General features: G+C 51.2%; 1 protein-coding gene across 1 annotated transcript; it reads left to right on the top strand.

The window, feature by feature from the left end:
- The first annotated feature begins 5,207 nt into the window (after positions 1-5,207).
- Positions 5,208-9,867, top strand: LOC131212820 (acetylcholinesterase-like). The gene is made up of 7 exons (XM_058206858.1): positions 5,208-5,517; positions 7,206-7,349; positions 7,433-7,970; positions 8,030-8,227; positions 8,287-8,994; positions 9,080-9,252; positions 9,729-9,867. The coding sequence occupies exons 1-7, from the start codon at positions 5,208-5,210 to the stop codon at positions 9,851-9,853; spliced, it is 2,196 nt and encodes a 731-aa protein (XP_058062841.1). The 3' UTR covers positions 9,854-9,867.
- The last annotated feature ends 649 nt before the right edge of the window (positions 9,868-10,516 follow it).

Raw genomic sequence — 10,516 nt, 5'->3', positions numbered from 1 at the left:
TTCAGATCACTCTTGGTCTAGCAAAGCACAATCACCACTTTTAATCGTGCAACCCACATCTGACACGTTCTCTCAGCAAAAACATGTTCTCCATAAACATCCATAAATATATGATGACGTTCAGTATCACTTTTCGCCATATTAAAGTAATCACCGCAAGGAACAAAACTTGCCATGTAACAATAAAACCTATACTGCGTTAGATGCGTAATGAGAGTAGTTATCAAACACATATTTTATAAAATATTGTTATATTTAGTGAGCAACGCCATCCATTGGTAAAACTGCACGAATTAAGTCATACACCTAATATTTTATAGACAAACTAACACGTCTGGTTAAAGAAATCTAAAGCGATACGCAACGAGTTGCTCCGGTGATTCGGTGCGTCACTTCTCTAACCAATACCTCTGCCAGTTTGATACCTACAAACACCCCGGCACGCTGCTTCTTTATTAGATAGACCAATCAGACTCATCCGCTGTGCCGATCTGCTACCGGTCATAGGGTCGAGAGAATATCACCATCGCAGAGCAGCATTAGCCTTCGGCGAGTGCTGAGTGCAAACCAGTGAAGTGAACCAGTTCAGTACTTCAGCATCGTAAGTTGGAGCCGTGTTTTCTGTTTCCTTTTGTTTGCAAACTTGGACGTGCTACATATGCAATCAGTTTGCACATCCCGAGTGACTGACTGGTGATTGCGAGTAATCTTACTTGCTCTGCGAACAGATAGTTCAAACACGTCCACGACAGCTCAGAGCCAGCCCAGAGCTCGAAGATCAGCTCGAATCCACCCCAACGTTTTACGTTAAGCCTCTTCTATCTGACGCCAGCGCAGCGGACAGGCGCGGTCGTAAATCATAATTAAATAAGCATAGCAAATCATTGTGGCGAACCCGGCGACAAAGGAGACAACAAATCGGGGGTTTGTGGCAATTGGTTAAACGCAATATTAGTCACTTTTCGTCAGACGCGTCCGTTTAGTTAGGTGAACATCGGCATAGGATAGGGTTAGAACCGTTGTGTTATGCGCTGTTGATCGCAGAAGGACGTATCATAAGCGAGTTTTTCTTCTCACGATCTACGATCGATGCGACACTGCGATAACTGTAATGAATTACTGCCCTTCTCCTGGAGCTCAGTTTCATTCAGTTCAGTTCATCGAAGTGAATATTGGGCAAATTTAAACTATTACAATTTACTAGCAATTAATCGATTGCAGAAAGTGACGTAAAAATACGAAACAGTACCAATCGACTGAGGCGAACCGTGTGAGTAGTGACGTGTGCAAATACAGTGCCCATCGTTAAATGAGCCTTCAAAAGTGTAAAATTCTTTCCCAAACTTAATTTACCCTTCAATCGCCGTACCAAAAGGGCACCGTTATCGTGTATTGATAAATAAACATTACTAATCTTTTGCTGGCAGGCTCGAATACCGCCACCGGCGCGCCGGTTGGATTAGCATCCTTATAGCATGGCACGGCCAAAGGGAGGCCACCGACACATGCGAGCGGGCTGCCACCATTATGCATTAATAAACCCGGCCCACGGTGCCCACTTTGGCGGAATAATCTCCTTTTTGGCGCTTCGTTAAACTAATTAAATGGTGCATTCGAGTAACTGACGTGGCAGTGATTGGCCCCGGAACGATGGAGATTCTTTTCGATAGAAAGCGAAGGAGAGAAAGGGAGAGATTATAATGGTCGGCTTTATTCGACCACCGGAGGATGTCAAATCGGATTTGTCGGTGCCGCCGTGGGCATCGGCGGCCATTATGTGGACGATTGTTTTTCCAACTGACACGCAACGTTATCGGTGACATCTCGGTACTTGCTCGGGGTTGTTTAACAGCAGCAAAACTATCTTTAAATCGATTTGCTCGTGTGTCACGCAATAACTTTAAATTGGAAGAAACGAAAAGGGGAATTCAGGGCCTTAAAGCATTGGCCATTTTTGGTTCGCTTTCGTTCGTCCAGGCCAACCTCTTTTTTGTCCGAATCCTTTGCCGCCTTCAAGTCCAATCATTGGAAGCGTGATTCCGGAAGGGATGATAGGAAAGAAAAAGCAGCTGTGATCTCCAACAAACTTGGCAGTGCTTGGGGCGCCCAGCGACGTCATCCGTAATGCGATATCACTGGCAAATTGGACACCGGCGATATTTGGCCGTTTGGACACACTGGCACACGGAGCAAAAACACCCAGCACATGGAGGCGCCTGGTGGCGCACGAAATGGGCGAGCTATTTTTATCTATTAGAGAGATGCATACATTATTGATGGAGAGCAAACAACGGAGGGGTCGACGGGCGGAAACGTGGCCAGCGGCCTGAGCCGTCTGCTGCGCCCGAAGCGGACAGCAGAGGTAGAGGCGCATGGAATATTTATCAACTCCTATAATTGAGTGTGTCCGCATTGAGAGTGGTTCGAGCCCACGAAACGGTGGCCCTTCCGCGAAACGGTATCCTCGATCCCCGATGAGTGACGTGCCCTTGCCGGTGTCGCCAATGCTGGTGTCCGAACCCGCTTCTCAACCGACCGACCGACCGGTTGACGTCACTTGAGTCCAGTGTCCGTTTGCTAACGACGCTTTTGCACCGATGGTTTTGCTGCCCCCGGGAGGCGGCGGGGATTTCCTATTTCTGGGCCTCATTTACCAGGAACCAGATTTACACGGCGTCCTGTTGACCACGGCCGGTGTGGCCTCCGGTGTTGTTGACCAACATTTATTCAATTTTCCTTCGCCCATCTCAGCCGTCGGCCAAAGCGGAGCGTGGAAAATCCGATCCGATCTGGGAACCGGCTGGCTGGCTGGCTGGCTGGCTGGCGAAGACCAACTGTCACTCTTAATCGGCTACCGTGCCGTCGTCAATCGGTGAACAGAAGTAAACAGAGCCACATAAAACCCCCTTTGTACCCGAGGCCTTGATTTGCTAATCAAGCCGGTGCGTAATCTCTCGCCGAGCGCTCGCTGTTCGGGCGATGCTTTAAATCGAACGTCCTGGTCCTCGAATGTTGTGCTGTGGTTGGCGAGGGAAAGAACACCAGTATTGACTATTGGTCTTTCTTTGGCGGCCGTATCGTATTACGCTCAAGCCGCCGAACGTTAAAAATAAACGACCCGCACACCAGGTTACCTTTTCGGTCGTGCGGAATAATCGGCTGAGCCTGCCTTGCTGGGGTCGCTTTTCCTCCGAAGGTTTTAAGGATTTCCTCAGCCGGCTCCGGTCCATCGAAAAACCAGGGTACTGATGAGCCGGAGGCAGTGATGATATCCGTCGATTAAGGGAAACTATAGTATTCTCTTTGTGCTCCCAGAAGGTTGGAAGGCCCTCGCCCCACACGGATCGGATAAGCCTCGGTTTTAACGAACCGAATCTAAAGGGCCCGCCCCATCCGCCGGTTAAGGACCCCGATGGGAAAGCGTCATAAAAAATGGATGAAATTGATGTTGCATTGTGAAAAAGGCGTTAATTAAATAACTTCCCTTTTCGCTTTGCTTTTCCGGCCTCGGGTCGAGTTGGTGGAGTTCCAGTTTCTTGGCGCACCGCTCCGCACCGAAGAAGGGTGCTTAAAGGGTTGAGCCGCCCAAGGAGGGAATTTCCGTTTTCCGTCACGCACGCTCTGTTACTGCTGTCTACGGCGGCGTAATTTCTGCACCGTCGGTGCTTTCGGCACTTTAATAAGATTTTAATGAAAGCCAAACACACGGACGCGATCCGATACGCTAGGAGGAACAGCTCCAACCAAAAACGCTGCCGGCAGAAGTAGAGTAACCGCTGCTCGGAGAGCACCGAGCAGATTCGATCGTAAACTTATAAAACGTGACGAGTTATGGGTCAATAAATTAGTCGAAGCTTCAGCTCCAGCGCACTTTAGGTCAGCCAGTCCGGTCTCCTCCGTTCTTAAGATCTCCCTTAATACTGATGACTTCCAGCTCAGTCCAGCCGAGTTATTGGGTACCGGACCTGGAATGATTATGCAGAGGCACGAATTTCCCGCTGGCCATTACGGTGCCACTCGACTCGGTGCTGGCTTCGTTTTGCGCTAACACTGGACGGTTCTAACTAAAGTTTGTGTTTACAGAAGTTGGACTCCACACTCGCTTTAATGTTTAACGTCATCTAACCAGAAGCGTACATACGGAAGTAGGTCGGGTCGGGCTTCACCATGACACAGTAAGCCATGCTCAATGCAATATCCAGCACGTGAATAATTCTTAACTTTTGTGGAAACCAGGCAATCGATAAACAACTTTTCCAACAACTTAGCTAACTGAAGTCTTAATTGTAACGATCGTGGAATGACTCCTACAGAATCAAGTTGATTTCTCAAAGCTAGGACAAACATTCCTCCAAGGTCCCAGGATGCTCCAAAGGTACGCACTGCCGTCGTCGTCGACTCAAAAGTCAAGGGACACCACAATGGCGCAGAATGATAAAGAATGAAGTAGAAAACAAAAGGATGAGACGGTTGTTCGCAGGTGTCATCGATAGGCGCTCGAGCATAAAATTAACATTTCTTCCGGCACCGCACGGCACGGGGCGAACGCGGGCATAGGCGGGAAGAAGGCAGCTGTGAGAGATTGCCACTCAGCGAGCTCGTCGTTCGGTTCTAAATTCTACTGCCGGAAACGGAAAAAGATAAAAAGTTCGGAGTGGAAAAATAGCCATTTTATGATTTAAAAATCCTTTTTTTTGCATGTCTCACTGTCACTAAAGTTGCGCGGCAAGCAAAGTAGAGAAATTGTATCATATTTAAGCACAAATTTTACCAAGACGGCACCGTCAACAAAAATGAAAGAATCGAGAGAGAGAGAGAGACCAAAAGTCGACCGACAGCGGCCCGGTGACTTGGAGTTGAGTCCTTTTTTGTGTGTTGTAATTATTATCATCATGCGCGCCGACAGCTTCCGGTGCCACCCACATACACACTATCCAAGTCGGCGACGGCGGGAGCATTCGTTCGATTCCATTTCCGGCGCGGAACGCACGATTGACTATGAATATTAACGTTGTTCCACCGGTTCCAAAGAAAGTTTGCCCCCAAACGGAAGTCCCCCCCGTTAGATGGCATGTCATCCGCAGTGAAGAAACGGACAAGATGACAGAAGAGAGCACACCGATACTGATCCGATACTTTCGTCCTGCTCCGTTTCTCGTTCGCAGCCGCAGCAGCAGCAGCACCACGCAGAGCGCCTCCACCGTACGATGGAGATCCGAGGGCTTCTGATGGGAAGCCAACCAGCGCGACGGAGGGACGTGGTGGCGGCCGGCACCACGCTGACTACGCTACTTCTCCTGCTGGTGCCCGCCCTGGACGGGCGGCATCACGAGCTCGCCGGAAGCAGCAGCGGCGGCAGCAGTGCCGGGGTCGGCGGCAGCAACGTGGGCGTCTCGTCCCAGCCGGGGCTGGGCCCGGGCGGATCGCTGTCATCGGCCGCCGACGCCGTCGTTGTCAGATTGTCCGCGTCGGCCGAGGAGGAGGAAGTGGCACGGATCACGCTCGGCAAGGACGCAGGTCGGTACGCTAGTGTCCGCAATCTTTAGTCACGCCGCACCCTCTCGCCGCACGGCACCACTCGGGGCTCGGACGCTCCGGTGACGTGTTTTCCCGTTTGTCCCTCGTTTCCGTTTTCCGTTCGGTTGCCTCTTTTTCTTCGCCATGCCAAACCCCAGCCAAACATTTCAAAACAAAGAATCCCACAGAAGATTGAAAGGAGAACGGGAGCGTCTGGCTTTTGGCCTCTTTTTGGTCACGTCTTTTTCCGTCCCCTTTCCGCTTCGTTTGGCTGTCTTGTTGGTTAATTTACTTTTTCTCTCTTTCAATATGTGTGTTTTCTGTGTGCGTGTGTGTATGTTCCACCTTTTAATGGCACCTTTTCTCCACTAAATCTGTGTTTTTGTTCCATTTTTCCATACATTTGTGTTTCCGTTTCGCTCTTTCCAAGTCCTGGTAGCTTCGGTATTTCGCATGGGAGTAACTTGCGTAGAACGTTGGCTTTTTTATTAGTTTCACGCAACTTTGCTCTGGTTTTCTGTTTCCATTTTTGGTTGCAAGTAAGCAAGATTGATATTAAATTGAATTATTATTTTTGTTTTATTGGAGAAGCGATTGGAGTGGCTTTTTCTACAAGTCTTCGGTTTGCATGACGAACAATAGGAAAGCAAAGTATTGAAAACGACAAAAACCGTCGGGCAGAACCAACTGTGAGCCCCGAAGGTCCAGAGTATGAGCAAGAAGTCCTTAAGACATACTGCTACTTTTCAGTGGTTTGGACATTTGATGTCACTTGTAACTCAAAATATCAGACTGCTAGTCACTAGAGGTTCTTCTTCAGCCCAGTAGTTGCCCCCTTTTTGCCTCGTAAAGCCCTTACATAACGATGTCTCCCGAAACCCCCAGCAAAGCAATGGTAAGAGCCTTCCGATTTTTCACCTTCAAACCGTTCCGCCGCACCGTTCTGCACCAAAACTAACAAAAGTCTGGCACCGAATGCACTACTAATGCACTACCAATTGCACCAGCGGCACCGACCGAGCCGCAGCCCCCCGACCTAACCGAGCACCGAAAGCAAATGCGCACCCAAAACATTGATCCACTTTTCAGATTCGAACCGACCGAGTTCCGGGTTTTGGAACTGGTCGGGCTTTCAGAATAAAACCGGACACAACTGCAACACTGCCACTGTCTTTAACGCCCTATCTTGAGCGACTCTTTTTCAAACGAAACCAAAACCCTTTGAATAAATAGTGTCAATAGTCCAAAAATGGTAATTGGGACAGATTAAACATGATGAAGGAAGGAAGGAATATTTTGTCCAGACAACTTAGTCTTTGTCTAAAGAAGCGTAAACTCATTAAAATAAGTGCAAACTCTTGGAAAAAAAACACCAAAGTAAACAGCAGCGATCAAAATAAGAAAAACCGAAACTAAACAGAACGGTTCCAAACAAGAAGCGGAAAAGCTTCACCCGGTCAATAACGTTGGTCCGGCCCGGATAACGGGCCTGTCGTCCCCTTTGAGCAACGCCCCGCGCCCTCCCCCTCGCCACCTGACGCGATAGATTGACGTTCCCTGGTTGTTGCAGTTGCAGTTATTACCACTATTGTTACCATTGTTATTATTGTTGTTGTTGTTGCTGTTGGTTTTCTTTTGACATGTTTGTGTGTTTGTTTGTGGTCTCTCTTTTTCCCTCAATTTTTCAGATGCCTTTTTCACACCATATATAGGTCACGGTGAGTCCGTACGGATCATAGACCCCGAGCTGGGCACGCTCGAGCGCGAGCATGTCCACGCCGGCGGTGTCACGCCACGGCGGCGTGGCCTGACGAGGCGCGAATCGAGCTCAGGTATGTCCGGGAGGCTATTCAGGAATGGTGACAGGGGTGGGATGCACACAGACCCACTGACCTGGTGATGTTTTTTTCCGCAGACGCCAACGATAACGATCCGCTCGTGGTAAACACCGACAAGGGTCGCGTCCGGGGCATGACGGTGGAAGCGCCGAGCGGCAAGAAGGTGGACGTGTGGCTCGGCATCCCGTACGCGCAGCCCCCGGTAGGGCCGTTGCGCTTCCGCCATCCGCGGCCGGCCGAGAAGTGGACCGGTGTGCTGAACGCGACCAACCCGCCCAATAGCTGCGTCCAGATCGTGGACACCGTGTTCGGTGACTTCCCGGGGGCGACCATGTGGAACCCCAACACGCCACTGTCGGAGGACTGTCTGTACATCAACGTGGTCGCCCCGCGGCCCCGACCGAAGAATGCGGCGGTCATGCTGTGGATCTTTGGCGGTGGGTTCTACTCGGGCACCGCCACGCTGGACGTGTACGATCACCGGGCGCTGGCGTCCGAGGAGAACGTGATCGTCGTGTCGCTCCAGTACCGGGTGGCCAGCTTGGGCTTCCTGTTCCTCGGCACCCCGGATGCACCCGGCAACGCCGGTCTCTTCGATCAGAATCTGGCCCTACGGTAGGTGGACCGGTAGCGTCAGAGAGTCTTGGGTTAACTTGGGGTTTTGCTCCTCGCAGATGGGTTCGGGATAACATCCACCGGTTCGGTGGCGATCCGTCGCGGGTGACCCTGTTCGGAGAGAGCGCCGGAGCGGTGTCGGTGTCGCTGCACCTGCTGTCCGCCCTGTCCAGAGACCTGTTCCAGCGTGCCATCCTGCAGAGCGGATCCCCTACGGCCCCGTGGGCACTCGTGTCTCGTGAGGAAGCGACGCTCAGGTGAGTTCCAGATGTGCGAGGTGCGGTTACCTTGATTGACGTTACCTTGCCTTCTTCAGAGCACTGCGACTGGCGGAGGCCGTTAGCTGTCCGCACGACACGAGCAACCTGAGCGAAGCGGTCGAGTGTCTCCGCGGCAAGGACCCGCACGTGCTGGTCGACAACGAGTGGGGTACGCTCGGGATCTGCGAGTTTCCGTTCGTGCCGGTCGTGGACGGGGCGTTCCTGGACGAGACGCCGCAACGGTCGATGGCGAGCGGGCGCTTCAAGAAGACCGACATCCTGACCGGCAGCAACACGGAGGAGGGCTACTACTTCATCATCTACTACCTGACGGAGCTGCTGCGCAAGGAGGAGGGCGTGACCGTGTCGCGCGAGGAGTTCCTCCAGGCGGTCCGGGAGCTGAATCCGTACGTGAACGGGGCCGCCCGGCAAGCGATCGTGTTCGAGTACACCGACTGGACCGAGCCGGACAACCCGAACAGCAACCGGGACGCGCTCGACAAGATGGTCGGCGACTACCACTTCACGTGCAACGTGAACGAGTTCGCCCAGCGGTACGCCGAGGAGGGCAACAACGTCTACATGTACCTGTACACGCACCGGAGCAAAGGCAACCCGTGGCCCCGCTGGACCGGCGTCATGCACGGGGACGAGATCAACTATGTGTTCGGCGAGCCGCTGAACCCGAGCCTCGGCTACACTGACGACGAGAAGGGCTTCAGCCGGAAGATCATGCGGTACTGGTCCAACTTCGCCAAGACGGGGTACGTACGCATGGCCCGGTGGTCCGGGAGCAACCCTCTAAGCGATAGCCGATTCACCGCTGTCTCTCTCTCTCGTCCATTGCAGCAACCCCAACCCGAGCCCCGCTAGCACCGAGTTCCCCGAGTGGCCGAAGCACACTGCCCACGGCCGGCACTACCTGGAGCTGGGGCTCAACACGTCCGCCGTGGGACGAGGCCCACGGTTGAGGCAGTGCGCCTTCTGGAAGAAGTATCTCCCGCAGCTAGTTGCAGCTACCTGTAAGTTGTGCTCCCTTTCTTGGTGCAGGCGTTCTTGGGCTTTCATTTCCATTGCACACTGCAACAAATAAGTTCTTAGATTGGAACGTAGTTCGACAGCCGATTACTTGTTCGTTATCTGCAGATCGCAGAAGACTTAGCATAAAATATGATAAGAGTAAAGTTTAGTACCTGTACCTCATAGTACCTCAGAGTCTGATCCGACTGTAAATAACTATTGGTCTGAAGTTTTCTGTTTCATTGGCGCGCGGAACATCAAGCCAATTTTAACAGGCAGTCGAAACAAAGTTTTATCTAAAGGATTCCCTCGTCGATCTTAGAACTTATTTGCGATACTGTAGAGGCCTTCACTGGGATTTACTTCATCAAGCGCCGGCTTTTCCGCACTCCACCGCTCTTCCATTCAATGATAACCCATCCAAAACTCACTAACAACGAAGTAACCACCCAAAAAACCCTATCCTTTCATTCCGCAGCTAACCTTCAAGTGGCACCACCACCGAGTGCACCGTGCGAAAGTAGCGCAGTATTTTTTTACCGACCTGACCTGATCGTGCTGATAGTGTCGCTCGCCTCGGCCACGGTCCGGTTCATACAATAATTACTATCGGCCTCCCGGTGGCCTCCCCTAGTTCGTTTAAGCTTTAAGATAGTGAGGAACAAATTTTTCCTATAACCCCACTTTCCACTTCTCCACGATAACAAAACACAAAAACAAAGGAAACAAATGGCAAAAAGGGCAGACAGAGCTAGGGCGTGGGCAGGCCGAGTAGCGACACTAAACACGACCACAGAAAGACACAATTCGCAAACCCACAATGCCTGCGGCGGTGTTTTACAAAGTCAGAACGTCACCCGGAGAAGAACCGGCGGCGAAGAATGTACTAAAAACGGAACTAAAACTTATATCCTAATACTCTACTACCAAAATGTAAGGCCGACACGTAAGCTGACACACCTGTACAGTACCATAGTGAAGCAGTGCAGCGAAATCTTTCAACAGCCCTCAACAGATCATCGCAACGCGCCAACGGCCAACGGAGCACACAACACGCGCTGACAAATAGTAACCGTACTAACTCTCGTCTTGGGATCGGCAGCCTGGCCGGCTATGAAACAACAAAACACATACATATACACAAACACACAAGACACGCGCTATTAGTCGAGAATATTCGAATACTTTAGCGAATAATTGTATGAAAATAATAACTCCATAAGTTACCTTCTAAGATAATTCTTCTTTGCTCTACTCCCGCTTGGT

The sequence above is a fragment of the Anopheles bellator genome, chromosome 2 (genome assembly GCF_943735745.2).
Source record: "Anopheles bellator chromosome 2, idAnoBellAS_SP24_06.2, whole genome shotgun sequence".
Taxonomy (NCBI): domain Eukaryota; kingdom Metazoa; phylum Arthropoda; class Insecta; order Diptera; family Culicidae; genus Anopheles; species Anopheles bellator.
Note: the sequence above shows the minus strand (reverse complement) of the source record. Positions and strands in the feature narration are given on the sequence as shown.